The 13,699-nt window shown below is 31.2% G+C and overlaps 3 protein-coding genes across 7 annotated transcripts; 2 read left to right on the forward strand and 1 right to left on the reverse strand.

Annotated features, from left to right (window-relative positions):
- The first annotated feature begins 701 nt into the window (after window positions 1–701).
- Window positions 702–5,519, forward strand: LOC123267429 (KH domain-containing, RNA-binding, signal transduction-associated protein 3-like). 3 transcript variants are annotated; one of them, XM_044732051.1, is made up of 7 exons: window positions 702–1,016; window positions 2,130–2,317; window positions 2,521–2,637; window positions 3,401–3,547; window positions 4,390–4,597; window positions 4,676–5,036; window positions 5,299–5,519. In XM_044732051.1, exons 1-7 carry the CDS (start codon window positions 998–1,000, stop codon window positions 5,366–5,368), a joined length of 1,110 nt encoding a protein of 369 aa, XP_044587986.1. In that variant the 5' UTR covers window positions 702–997; the 3' UTR covers window positions 5,369–5,519. The 3 variants fall into 3 exon arrangements, with proteins under 3 accessions (XP_044587986.1, XP_044587987.1, XP_044587985.1); XM_044732052.1 differs by having other exon boundaries at window positions 4,694–5,036; window positions 5,296–5,519; XM_044732050.1 differs by having other exon boundaries at window positions 703–1,016; window positions 5,296–5,519.
- An 11-nt stretch (window positions 5,520–5,530) lies between these two features.
- Window positions 5,531–8,335, reverse strand: LOC123267439 (ubiquitin thioesterase otubain-like). Its single transcript, XM_044732064.1, has 5 exons — window positions 8,170–8,335; window positions 8,029–8,078; window positions 7,627–7,926; window positions 7,171–7,371; window positions 5,531–6,158 (listed from the first exon to the last, which is right to left on the reverse strand). Exons 1-5 carry the CDS (start codon window positions 8,207–8,209, stop codon window positions 5,961–5,963), a joined length of 789 nt encoding a protein of 262 aa, XP_044587999.1. The 5' UTR covers window positions 8,210–8,335; the 3' UTR covers window positions 5,531–5,960.
- A 147-nt stretch (window positions 8,336–8,482) lies between these two features.
- On the forward strand, window positions 8,483–11,291 carry LOC123267428 (ceramide synthase 6). 3 transcript variants are annotated; one of them, XM_044732048.1, is made up of 8 exons: window positions 8,483–8,575; window positions 8,648–8,727; window positions 8,798–9,024; window positions 9,281–9,508; window positions 9,595–9,925; window positions 10,037–10,155; window positions 10,244–10,388; window positions 10,539–11,291. In XM_044732048.1, the coding sequence occupies exons 3-8, from the start codon at window positions 8,846–8,848 to the stop codon at window positions 10,647–10,649; spliced, it is 1,113 nt and encodes a 370-aa protein (XP_044587983.1). In that variant the 5' UTR covers window positions 8,483–8,575; window positions 8,648–8,727; window positions 8,798–8,845; the 3' UTR covers window positions 10,650–11,291. The 3 variants fall into 3 exon arrangements, with proteins under 3 accessions (XP_044587983.1, XP_044587984.1, XP_044587982.1); XM_044732049.1 differs by having other exon boundaries at window positions 8,801–9,024; XM_044732047.1 differs by having other exon boundaries at window positions 8,648–9,024.
- The last annotated feature ends 2,408 nt before the right edge of the window (window positions 11,292–13,699 follow it).

Genomic DNA, 13,699 nt, shown 5'->3' on the forward strand with positions numbered 1-13,699 from the left:
TTGATAATTAAGACAAATAAGGAATGAACCGATATAAATCTCACGTTTGAAGCATAAATCTACTTTAGTTTCTACTTATTAACAATAATCACGTACTCGGCATTATTTACAGCAGAAAATTTTTAACTTTGATAACTAGTAACTTTTTAACATTTATTTTCTTCTTAAAAAATAATTACCGCCAACTGTTTGTTATTTGGTACCCGATTTATGGATATAAAAACAATCTATGTGGTAATAATACAAGCGACGATGATTGTCAACAATTAAGATTTCAGTCATAAAGCTATTGTAATTTTACGGAGGTAATGTATGCAATGTGATCGTGTACTAATACACGAGTTCGGAAAGAATAGTTGTTTGTAAAAAGCCCGCAAGCTTTGACATTCATATTTCACGTGTTACACCAACGTATGGTTGTCTTGGTTTATTGAGCATTTCCCAATAATTTTGGTAACCAACACAGACAGAGCCGGCGATAAAAGCTCCGCCGATCGATTAGAGATTTATTTGCTGCGGTGAAAATAATTGCTAAGACTTTATATTGAATGAATTAAGACGCGTTATTTTTCTAAAAGCATTTTTAATAAACTTCTCCTTCTGTCTTCTCGCTTTACTTTTTGGGCTGGTGCATGATTCTCACTCAGTTTCTCCTTCTCTCAGCTTCCGATGCTACAGGCAGCCTCAGGTACGGGCTTTCAGTTTCTGTTTTCAGTCGTGTCAGAACTTCCGTCGGGGTGAGTTCTTATACTACCCTTTTCAACAAACAATTAACCCTTTTTTATTTGTGTGCTTGCAATAAATAATTTCATTAAATCTGAACACATTAAATAAATAATTAAATTAATAACAATTAAAATTATAACTAAAATTATATTCAAAAAGTTAATACTCACCAAGTGACGGTTTGTTAAAAACTAATAAAGTTCAACAAAATTAAAATACCGTAATGAATAATAATTAATGATGCCCGCGGATTTAAATATAAACCTACCAAATGTCGTACAATATCCAGGGTAAGCGCTTAAAAATACATTAATAAAAGTTTTGTTATTTGTATTAGTAAGTACTTGTTGTTGAAATGTAAAACTGTAAAGTTTGGTACCAAAAAAATGAGTAGAAAAGATCCAACAAGTTTGAAGTATTTTTTGTCATGTCCCCTGAGGCTTAAATTTTTTTTTATTATATCGTGTCGTAACTTTCCAATGTCTTATGTCTTATGTCCTATAACATCTTTTCTTCGACAAAGTTTTCGCTCGGTCCATAACTTCAATAAGTTTCTTCTTCCACTTACACTCTTCTCGATTTAATGTCGTAATAACTGCCAGCTTGTAGATACACAAATAATGACAACATATTTTGCCAGTTAGTTATTATAGTTTACTGATAATTATTACTTTTAATTATTGCATAAACTTTTCTTCATAACCCTTTTTAATTAGGGTAATTAATAGGCGCTCTGGTGCATCTGAGAACAATATATTATATACATCTTACACAATATCTATAATATTGTTATATATTATATATTATGTATTATATGTAGCTGTCTCATATATATAACATATCATTACGCTGTTGCTTTCATGAGGTCGTCTATAATATCATTAAATTTAATATAGTTCGCTAATAATTATGCGTTTGTGCATATGCCGATGGAAATAATTGATTAATTCTTCAGAGCTTTATTGTCATGCACTTAAAATTTTATCTTCACAATCTCATTAATATAAATTATAAATTTATCTTTTTATATTTTCTTATTTTCTCTTTTCTTTTCTTCTTTAGCTTGAATCTTTTTATCTATCGGCATCGGTATTATGTAGTTTTCTTAATTTTGTTCGATCAAACATAAAATGTACACGCGACCTGAAAATTACAAAGCAATTTCTTAGGGTTATGTGTTTTGTGTGCGGTTGAGAAGACATATAGTAGTACGAAGGCGAAGAAAATGCAGTGATATATAGCATACTATAATGGAAAGCGTGTTACAAAAGGACATTGTTGAAAGGAGTATTACTGAAAGTCCAATAAGTAAAAGGTGTACTGCAAGATCCAGTAACTGATGTATCATAGTTATATTCTCAAGAGCTTTTGTATATATCGTAATCACTCGCGATCCTTTTCAGATTCCAGTTGTGGCGCCGGGAGAAATGCTGCTGTGGGTGCCGGCGGGTCTAGTGGTAGCGGAGGTGTTCGCGGTGTTACTGCGGGAGGAAATTGCGATGGGGTGGAGCGAAGAATGGTCGACATTACCAGAGATAAGCCAATCAAAGTTGCTGTCAGGGTACAGGTCCCTGTTCGGGATCACCCGAAGGTCAGGTGAAAAAAGATTTATCTGATACTTAAAAATTTTTTATTTTTATTTTTATACATCTTATATTAAATGTCGTCTTAGTTTTTTTCCGGCCTTTCAATTAATTTAATTCACTGCGTTTTCAATTAAAACTCAATTATCTTAATGGAATTTTATACGGGAATAAATTTTTTAATAATTAAATTTTATTTTTACTTCTTTAGTTTAATTTCGTCGGGAAATTATTAGGACCGAAGGGCAACTCGTTGAAGCGTTTACAAGAAGAGTGTGGCTGTAAGATGGCTGTTTTGGGTCGCGGTTCGGTAAAAGATCGTCAAAAGGTAAATAAATCTAATATTACATTGAGAATACAAAAAATATACAGTTAAGCAGGATAAAAAAATAATTTTTTTAAGTTTAAATTCTACAATCAAAGCCGAGACTCGTGTCAAGTGCCTTTGAAGCTAAATCATAAAAAAATTTACTTTTACGTTATTCCATTTTTCGCAACATGTACAATATTTAAATTCCATTTTCATTTTATTTTAATTTTTATTTTATTATCTTTTTTGTTTTATATGTTTCTTCAAGTGTCGCGCGACTTTCTAGCCACCAGTATCATAATAAATGCTGCTGAACGCACTTGTACGTTTGCTCAGCCCGGTACTCAGTATGCTGCTGAGATTCGCTCGACGATGCGACTTTAATGACTTCTTTAATTAAAAGCCGTACGTCTCGTCAAGAGATATTCCAGGAGTAGAGGTCATGAAGTAGCCAAAGCATTAAGCATGTATCCGTGGTAAACATACACACACATATACTTTAAGTACATATATAGTTGTATAGTGTGCAAATATAAATAAAGTAAAGTAAAGTAAGTGTATACACGGTGTATAAAACAAACAGCGTTTTACTCAAATCAACAACTCCAAATTTCCCATTCGAAAGCACACGAGTACGCAGGAGCTTTGCTGTTTCCGTTGCTGGCTTTAATCTTCTTTGTATCACAAAGTACTTCCCTTAAACAATTTACATATTTGATCGTTTAATTAAGTACTGCTAATCGATTAATCCATCGGTGTTGGTTTGGGGTACACTCTCCAGGAGGAGGAGCTGCGAGCTAGTGGTGACCCGAAATTCTCCCACCTGAGCGAAGATCTTCATGTTGAAATTAGCGCATTTGCTACTCCAGCAGAAGCACATGCTCGGATTGCCTACGCTCTTGTTGAAGTTCGTCGATTTCTTGTACCTGTAAGTTTTTTATTCAATTAATTTTATCTTTTATATACATATACTTCTTCTGTACGTATGTTTGTCACTGAATTCCCTCTAAACGGCTGGACCGATTTTAATGAAATTTTTTGTGTCTTGCGTGCATTCCAGAATGGTTTAGATTCACAATTCAGTCCACGCGAAAATATTTATTTAATAGATTTTTTTATTTATAAATAAATTGTTGTTGGCCTTGAGTACCCACATGCACTTTTTGGCTCCCTGCCTTTATTAATCCGTAAAAATTACCTATGTCAAAATTTCTCAGCAAAAATTTCTCATCCAAAAATATCTCAAGTAAAATATCTCAAGACAACCAAAAATAAATTAATCTGACGAAAATTAATCATCATTTACGAAAATGCTTATATATCTTCAACAATAAAATGGCCTTTTGATCATGGTTTTTGTGTGTGTGAGAAAATATTGCTAGGATAAAATATTGCATAAGAAATTTTTGCTGAGAAATTTTGTCGTAGGTAATCATTGCATGAGGAATAAAAGACGGTCACCGCACTTTTTATATATATTTTATAAATATCGTATATATAAGATATATAAAAAAATTCATGTGGATACTCAAATGAAAGGTCTCGATGAATATAACGTCAGAATGGACTTATAGTTATAAAAATGTTAATTATTAAAAAATGATCATTGTATTTTATTAACTAATGATGTTTTTAACTATATAAGCTCATTCCGAAATTTCTAAATTTAAGACGTGTGTAAAGGAAAATATCTGTCGGGTCCGCTAGTTTTTATATAAATCCTTAATTAATAAAGAAAACTTATTTGAAAAAAAATTTTTATACTTGTAGGATTACAACGACGACATAAGACAAGAACAAATGTGGGAAATGCAAATGATGAACAACACAGAAAATAATCCTCAAGATTTACCGTCAAGTCCCGAAGATACTTTGTCAGAACCGGCAGCCTCTCCAGTTTCCAGTACGACGAACGGAAACGGTACTACCACCGACCAGGAGTCTTCCTCGAAGCTTGGAGTAACACAAATGAGCCAAGGTAAACAAGTAGTTGCTTTGGAGCAGGTTGTCAAACCACAATGAACAAACCTTACATGTATATTCTATTAATTTATAGCGAATGGGTTGTTGATAGGATGCCGTAAGCGACCGCTAATCTCATCGGGAAATCGACCCGCCATGTCGCCAATTAAACGAACAGTTATGTCACTATTGGCACGAGCTCGTGCTGCTCAGCACAAAGAGCTACATCAGCAAGTAGGAATGGTTTCCAATCAAACATCGGCAGCACTACATCAAAGTCAGTTGAATTTGTTGGCTGCGCCGACGGTACACACGGTTGCTCAGGTGCCGCAATTGCACCTAATAGGATCATCAATTCCACAGCACACGGCTCCTCGACGACCACCGATCCTTCCAGCTCCTCTTCCCCAGCATCAGATGCTGGGCCCTACGATACACGGTCTAATACACACTCAGTGAGTATTTTTGGCTGAAGCTAAGCTAACTAGAGCTTTAACGAGCACTCGTTCGTTATTAGTCTAGTCTTTATTTCACAATTGTTCATAAAACAAATAAAATGCCTTAGCATTGAGATAAAGCTACTTTATATCTATATACATTTATATAAATGTATAAATATGTGTATAGATCTCGTTGTTTTAATGTAAAGAGAACTAACTCGGACTTTGAATGGTCCTTTTAGCTATATGGTGATACTTGTGCTTGTGCTTTCAGAAGAGTAGCCGCTGGCCCTGTTCTCCCACTTGTTAGAGAGGACCTCGTTGCAGGAGGAGTTAATCTCGTTTAATCTCTATGGCAAGTCGTGCCGGACAAAGTGATGAGAGACTTAATACAGATACAGTGGCAGCGACAAATTGAATTATTTATTATTTATTAATGCTCAGTGAAAATCGAGTTTAATATAATATATTGTTGTTTCCTTCTTTTTTTTTTTTTTTTTTTTTTTTTAACTCTAATGACAAGATTTATCTAGCAGGGTTGAATCAGTGTTAATTTATTTTTATTTAACTTGTGCTAATGAACCCTGGGACCAACTGTCTAGTCATCTTCTAGTATTGTGATGAATAATTATAGTTACCTCCACTTAAAGCTTTAATAATAAATGTTATTAATTTATGTTTATGTAGAGTAACTAATGGATATTAAAAATCAATTATTACATCAAATGTACTCGATACTCGGATAATAGTATTTAGTTTTTTTTTTGTTTTTATTGATAAAAAAATCGAATTATTAAAATGTGCTTTTAAATAGATTTTGTAGATAGAATAATTAAGTGAAATTTATCGCGAAAAAAAATGGTTTTATTTGAAAAATTGATTAGATTAAGCAGCATTAATAAATCACCATTATAATTATTAATGTTATTAATATCATCATCAGGGATATAGAATGTCATAGTGACCAGGTCGATATAACAAGTGAACTGATGGCGTTGAACCTTCTGGAAAATCATGGGCTACAACTTCGGTACCTGCACCACGGTCCATGTATTTTACTCGCACTCCGGTGTTTAATGCTGTACTCATTGCGATGATATGAATATGATCTGATTCTTTGTACATTGGTTCCACTTCCTGTGTAATTTATAAATAAATTAATAACTATTATTTAACTAATTACAATAATTATTAAAAAAAAATATAGATGGGTGATTCTCTGTAAGGATGTTTTTTGCTGTCCCAGGCATTTTTTTATTGGAAAAATTTTTATTTTGTTACTAAAAAAAATTTATTACGAAAGTAAAAAAACATTTCTATTTGGAGCATTGAAAACTAAAATGAAATAAATTTTGGTTTTTTTGCTATAAATTCGTAAACCACCGAAATATCAGTCCCCTGGGCTGTCCCATTCCCAAAATTAAAACTTTAAGATTAAATTTTAAGTTATTCGTCAATAATATATAATTTGGTCCATAATGTTTATAAACTTAATTAGTTAACTAACAATCTTCTTCAATAAAAAGTACCGAAAATTAATTTATTTCATTAAATTCATTAAACCAATTTTGTCCCAGGCATTTTAAGATCAGTCCCCTGCCAGAAGTTCAAAGCCAAAAAAAAAATCCAGCGTGTTATTTTAACTTTTGTAAGATTTATAAGGATCTAACTAGCCTTGAATTAATAACCATAGGGCTGTTAGTGCTTTATCGTCATTTTATTTAGTGTCAAAGCACCGTTTGTGCTGGAAATATGTGTCTGGGCCACTTCAAAACTCAGTCCCCTGGCAGCTATTTTTATTTATAAAATTAGATCCATAAATCTTAATATTATTCTAATTAATGTAAACATTCATTGAGAACTTGAAAAGTTGAATGCATTGAAATAGTTTGCTTGATTTGTCTCAATTTGATAAAAAAAACAGTCCCCTGGCAAGCAGTTCCCTGTCATGTTATATAGCAAAAGATACACAAATATCGAAAAAGCAAAAATTAATTCGGCTGTTTATTTATTATGATTAAGCTGATAGTTTTGTAGTCCTTGTTAATTTTTTTTTCTCTTAAAATCAAAAATAATTTGGTCGGACAATTTTGCACAGATTTAAGACGTCCTTACAGAGAATCACCCATATAATAAGTACTCATTTTACCTGATGACAAAATTCAACGACTGTTCGATCGCCTTCAATAAAGTTCTGATAAAAATCCGCCTCTTTTTGTAATTGACCAGATGTTATTAATCTAAGATATACAACGACGTAATCAGAGTATCCTTGTTCATTAAAAAATTTATGTAACTCTGCATGACTGGTTTCAGGATCACCGCCGACTTTATCAATAACTTCCATAAACTAAAACAGATTTTTTTTTATTTATCATTATTGCATAAAGTACGATTGAATAAAACTTGATAGTATTTCATGCTAAAATTTCAATAGTTATAAATTATAAATAAACTCAGTTTTTAGTTTTTTTTAATTCTATCAAGCATATTAAAAGAATCAATAAAATCAATAAACAAGTCCAACATTAAAACTTAAAATAGGTTTTATTATAAGTTTGATTATTATTTATTTCTAACTAATAGATAAATTTAATAAACTTACTGTATCATGAAAATCTTCAACAGTAAATTTAGGGAATCCCAGAGCAACTAAATTGTCTTTGCTCTTAAAAGCAAGATCCCTAAACTTATCATACTCCTCTTTGTTATTGATCAGCCTTTCAAGGTAAGCGTAACTAAATGCCCGAAAAAAACAATTGCCATCTGGTCTGGTACGTCTTATGAATGAATATTTCTCTCCCAAGACTTTAGCTTTTGATAAATACACTGGGTCTTCTTCATACTCGCGTTCAAGACCTTTCAGTGACTCTTTTTCACCAATAAGAGGTATTGATTCCGATATCTACAATAATACACGCATATCAATTAAAAATAACTAGTAAAAATAATAAAATATAAATAAATTTCAAATATCGTCTAGACAAGATTAACAAAAGACAGTAACCTCTTTTTCGATGCTCCGTTGTTGTTGAAGGATAAGTTCATCTTGATTAACTGTAAAAAAAAGTAACGCATTCATTGAATAAATTAAAACAACAGCAATAACATATTTATTGATAAAATAATGATAAATTAGGAAAATTACCAGAATTTTCAGGTGCTGGAGTTACTGTTGCGTCTTCCATGATTCAACGAACTCTTTTTATAGGTATATATTTATTTCATTATCATAAATTTTCAGTGTCACTGTTTGATCTCAAGCTCCAAGGGCCGTGTTATAGGTATTTTGGTGTTGGTTGTACAAGTACAAACAGTATACAAACTGATAAAAATTCAAAGCAGGCACCTACTTTGCTGACATGTTGGTGTCGGTAAGCCTGGCTCTCAATGATACGGTACCGGTTGGCACTAGCAGCCAGGTATGGATACCGAGAACTGAAATGTACATTACATACATACATATATATATATATATATATATATATATATATATATGAGGACCAACATATTAAATTAAAGCAAACACACGTGCATTACATCAGTATTAAAACGTAAGTACAGTACATACGCATATATAATATATATACATATATAATATTTTTTCTTTGATTATTTTATCGTAGTACGCATTGTGGTGTCTGTAGTCTGTGTTTGAGGAGGCTTCTAACAGGGTGGAGCACTTCCACAGTCCTCCACGCTCACGGTAACGATTATTTAATAAAAAAAAAAAAAAAATAACGTTAGACTGTACAGTTAATACAATTGTGTAACAGCAGCAAGCAAGGACTCATCAACAATCACGTGTGTCAGGATCTCAAATAATGGAGATCCTGAAAAATATTTCTTCGAGTTTTTGGTCTCCTGACATTTGGTTGCCACCAAATATAACGTGGGACGATATTAGTCCTAATTCGGAAAACAAGTATGCGGATTCTCATCACCTTTTATATCCATTGCCGATGGCCCTTGGACTACTCGTAGTCAGATATTGTTTAGAGAAGTAAGTATTGTTATTAAGATAACACATTTTTTTTATTGCTCCAAAGTTCATATTTTTTAATAACAGACATGTTTAACGTGCCGGTCACCATTAGGTTATCTAAAATGATGATCAAAAATTCTTTATAGGTTATCTTACCGGTTTCAAAACGACTTATTTAGTTCTACTAATAATTATCGTTACTAATGTGAATTATTAACTATTAATTATAATAGAGTGTAAATGTGTAATTAAATATCTTCAAATTTTTAATTAGATTTTGCTTCGCTCCGTTTGGCAAATCCTTGGGTATTAAAACATCGAGGATGAAAAAAGCCACGCCGAATGCGCTCCTAGAAAAGGCTTACAGCAAGAAGATAAAGCACAAGCAGATAACGGCTTTAGCTAAACAATTAGACTGGTCTGAGAGACAAGTTGAAAGGTGGCTGCGATTACGGCGGTCTCAAGATAAACCTTCCACTTTGACTAAATTCTGTGAGAATTGGTAAATATTGATAAATTATTGATAATGTCAACCATCTTTATTTTTTTGATTAATATTCAAGTAACAATTTGTTGAATTTTTTATAGCTTCAGATGCCTTTACTACACTTTAATATTTATCTACGGCCTAGTCGTCCTTTGGGACAAGCCTTGGCTCTGGGACATAAAAAACTGCTACTACGGTTACCCGTATCACGCGGTAACGGATGATATCTGGTGGTACTACATGATCTCTATATCGTTCTACTGCTCGCTGAGCATATCTCAATTTTTCGATAATAAAAGAAAAGATTTCTGGCAAATGTTTATCCATCACAAAGCTACCATTATTCTTATGAGCTTCTCCTGGGTTGGAAATCTAACAAGAATCGGTTCCCTTGTACTACTTGTACACGATTGCGCTGATATCTTCTTAGAAGTATGTTGAAATTTTTTTTTCTGTTTATTATCTAACTACTTAAACAAATAAAATTTATAAATATTTATTTTTTATGATAAGTAATCTAACAAATATTTTGTTTAACAATAGGCTGCTAAAATGGCTAAATATGCTAATTATCAAAAAACTTGTGACGCTATTTTTGGAATTTTTACTATTTTGTGGTTGATAACACGAATGGTTATCTATCCGTTGTGGATTATTTACAGGTGAGTCATTAATAATTTGGATCAATTGTTGATAAAATGATCGTTAACTATTAATAAATGTTGACTTATAAAATGTTTCCTGTTACAGTACGTCAATATCAGCACCAAAAATAGTACCAATGTTCCCAGCATATTATATATTTAACTCGTTATTAATACTGCTGTTTGTTCTCCATACTTTTTGGACTTACTTGATTTTAAAAATTGCCTACAATGCGTTCAACGCCGGCCAGGTAACTCAACTCAACTCAACTATATTCACACAATATACAAATACAAACTTACATTATCTAATTACACGTTATTATTGATTTTACTTAACTGTGACTCACCGTGTCGTGTTATGATTCATTATTATCGATTTTTTTCCTTTTATTAACTAGATGGAGGGCGATATCCGCAGTAGCAGCAGTGAAGAGGTTTCTGACGACAATCTAGCGAACGATCAACCGAACAATTCAAGTAATCACTTGAAATCTGAAAAACAGCACTAATGTGATTGGTTTTACTTCCAAAAATACATTTAGCTGATTATTAAAAATCATTTTTAACTTTTTAGGTAGTTGAAAAATTCCGCTAATGGCTTAATGATCAATTATTTAAATTTATAATCAAAAAACATAAACAAATTACAATCATTTTTTACATTATTTTTCAAAGTCAATTAGGTATTTATTTTTTTAAGTAAAAAATAACTTACGCTTCATTCTATTTATTTAAACCAAATATATTCACAAGTAAATTTTAATAATAATAATAATATTAATGATAAATATGATTAATTATAATAATTTACAACTTTAATAGTAATGCAAAAACTGATGGTATTAAAATGAATTGAAAGTGTTAAATCATAGAAGAAAATGAAAAAAAAAAAAAGTTGTCTTAAACATCAATATTATTTATATTCATACAATTGATAAATATCTAGAGATGAGTATTAATACTGGATGAAACAGTAAAATAGGAGTACTGCATGCGTGTGAGTTTAAAATGTACGATTTTAAAACTATGATGTGCCAGAATCTAGGAGTTGTATAATGAGAAGAGTTTAATGAGCCAGTAATTCAGGATGTACATTAAATGTAAGACAGTTTAACGGGAAAAAATATACAGTAATGAGGATGTAAATAAAATTGTATGTAGTTTTAGTTAGCATCAAACTATTTTTCGTGTCTTGTGAAAGTTTTTAAGCAGAGGTGTTATTAATATTTAATGACCTCAATTATTTTTTCACATCAATAGATTTCTTTTTTTTTTTTTTTTTTTTTATTTATAGTTTGCTATTTTATTATAAGTCTGTTATTAGTACTGTCTTTTTTTTTCACATTTTTATAGTTTTTCATTTACTTTCACCGATTATACTGTAATTAGATCCAATTAGTACTGAGTCAACACATTCCAGGTTTTTCAAAGCATTGCAATGCCCTAAAGTTCGTTAAATTACTTCGCCGTAACGAGCTTGTAAATTAATTATGTCTAATTCTAAATTAACCATGATAATGTATAAGTTGTTAATCGTTTATTGTAAAAGATTTTGCTTGCTAATTGACAATTAATAAATAGTGACTTTTTAAAAAATAATTAGATTTGTATAAAACAGGATTTATGTACAGACAAATGTTTGCATAATAGTCCTTAGGATAATTTTTCAATATGTAATTTGCGATATGATTATAATGTAAAGAATAGATATAAAAAAAAAATAAGAATGAGAATGAGAATATCTCGAAGACGCTTTGTGTAATCTGCGATTTCTCTGCATACGTCATCCTTTGTATTTTATTGAAACAATAATGTCTTATGAAACAACTGAAGGAAAATTAAAATAGTTAATTACTTAAAAAAATGTATTATGTGTATGAACGGCTGTAAAAAAATATTATTTCATGTACTTGATATAAAAAATAATTACTTGCTGTCACCACTTATAAATAAATACTCGTCCACTTTTTATTCTAAAAAAAAAATTCACAAATATATTTTCATTTTATTAAAATTCATTTTCATTTATTTGTTCTTTAATTAATACGTATAATAATATATAATATTATATATATATATATATATATATATATATATATATATATATATTTTATAAAATCTTATAGTAAAAAAAAATGATAACTTAATAAAAGCATATTCAATATATAATGCCTACGCGTTTGGGAAAATAAAGCTGCCATTGGTCCCATTAAATATAAATGCAAAATAATTCTCTTTATATTAATTAATTAATTAATTAATAATAAAAATAAAATTAAGTATCAGGTGAATTTGACTGTAGTATTTTTAAAAATAACTAACGTTTAACTTATAGGCTACCAGAGTTTTTAATTATCATCTCGTCTGGTACGAGAATATATATTTATATATAATTTATAGCTGCGTTGTGATAACAGTCTTCATATTAAGACTTTGTTTGTGAGTTTGACTGTTACTTTGCGCTGGATCCGCTACCAACCAGGGACTGATATCTGATACCGTGGTACAGGAATCCTGTATTAAAAAAAAAAAAAATTTTAATACATTTAAAAATAAAATAGTTCAATAACAAACACAGTAGGATTAATTACAGCATGCAAGCATTTAAAAAAAAATGACTAACCGCACGAGTAAATGTTGTAGTTACAGTAGTGTTAGCTGGTGTCGTCGTACTAACAGTAGTACTATTAGTACTGGCAGTAGTAACCGTAGTTAAAGGCACTTGTTCAGGTTCAGTAACAGTAGCAATAGGAATGGTACCATTACACTCCTCCTCTTTCTCAATCTCGACTATTTTCTCTAGCACCGTTGGTATGTCTTTGAAAGGATTGAGCAGACCCAAAAATGGATTTGAATCGATAAATGGATTGGTGTTTTTATTTTCATTGCTCTCTTCGCACTTAGTCTCTGTTATTTCTTCGATGGAAGTAGTAATACTGTCAGTGGTACAAGTATCACTGGTAAATGGATTAAACGGATTTTGTGATGAATTAGCTAATTTATTACTGAATGGTGTTGTCTTCTGAGCAATCTGTCCCCAGCTGTCTAGCGAGAAATGTGTTACCGTGACGGTATCATCAGCTGGTGGTGGACTTGGAGTTAACGGCGCAACTCCGCTGACATTGAGAGTTAATTTATCGCCTCCCTATGAGTTAAAATATAGCAAAAAAGCGTACAATAATAAGCTAGCGAGACAAACACACTTACGCATAGATAGTAATAACATGTAATAATATATAATGATAAATATTATTAAATTATTATCAAATAGCCTTGAATTAAAATCAACGACTGTGTCATAATATGTGTGTGTATAAATTATAAATTATAAATAAATAAATACGTACCACGGATACGATAGTTGCTGCATCGGAATGTTGATTTTTAATAGAACATAAACTACCGCTGTCTGTTGATGTAATAGATACAAGATTTGAATTTTTTTCAGTCTCCAGTGACTTGGCTTTTAATATATTGCACTTTAGTGATTCTGGTGGTATTGGCGATCGAGCTGATAGCAAAAGAGTACCACCGATTTGATTATTGGGCAGTGATTGTG

Source organism: Cotesia glomerata, linkage group LG6 (assembly GCF_020080835.1).
Source record: "Cotesia glomerata isolate CgM1 linkage group LG6, MPM_Cglom_v2.3, whole genome shotgun sequence".
NCBI classification, from domain to species: Eukaryota; Metazoa; Arthropoda; class Insecta; order Hymenoptera; family Braconidae; genus Cotesia; species Cotesia glomerata.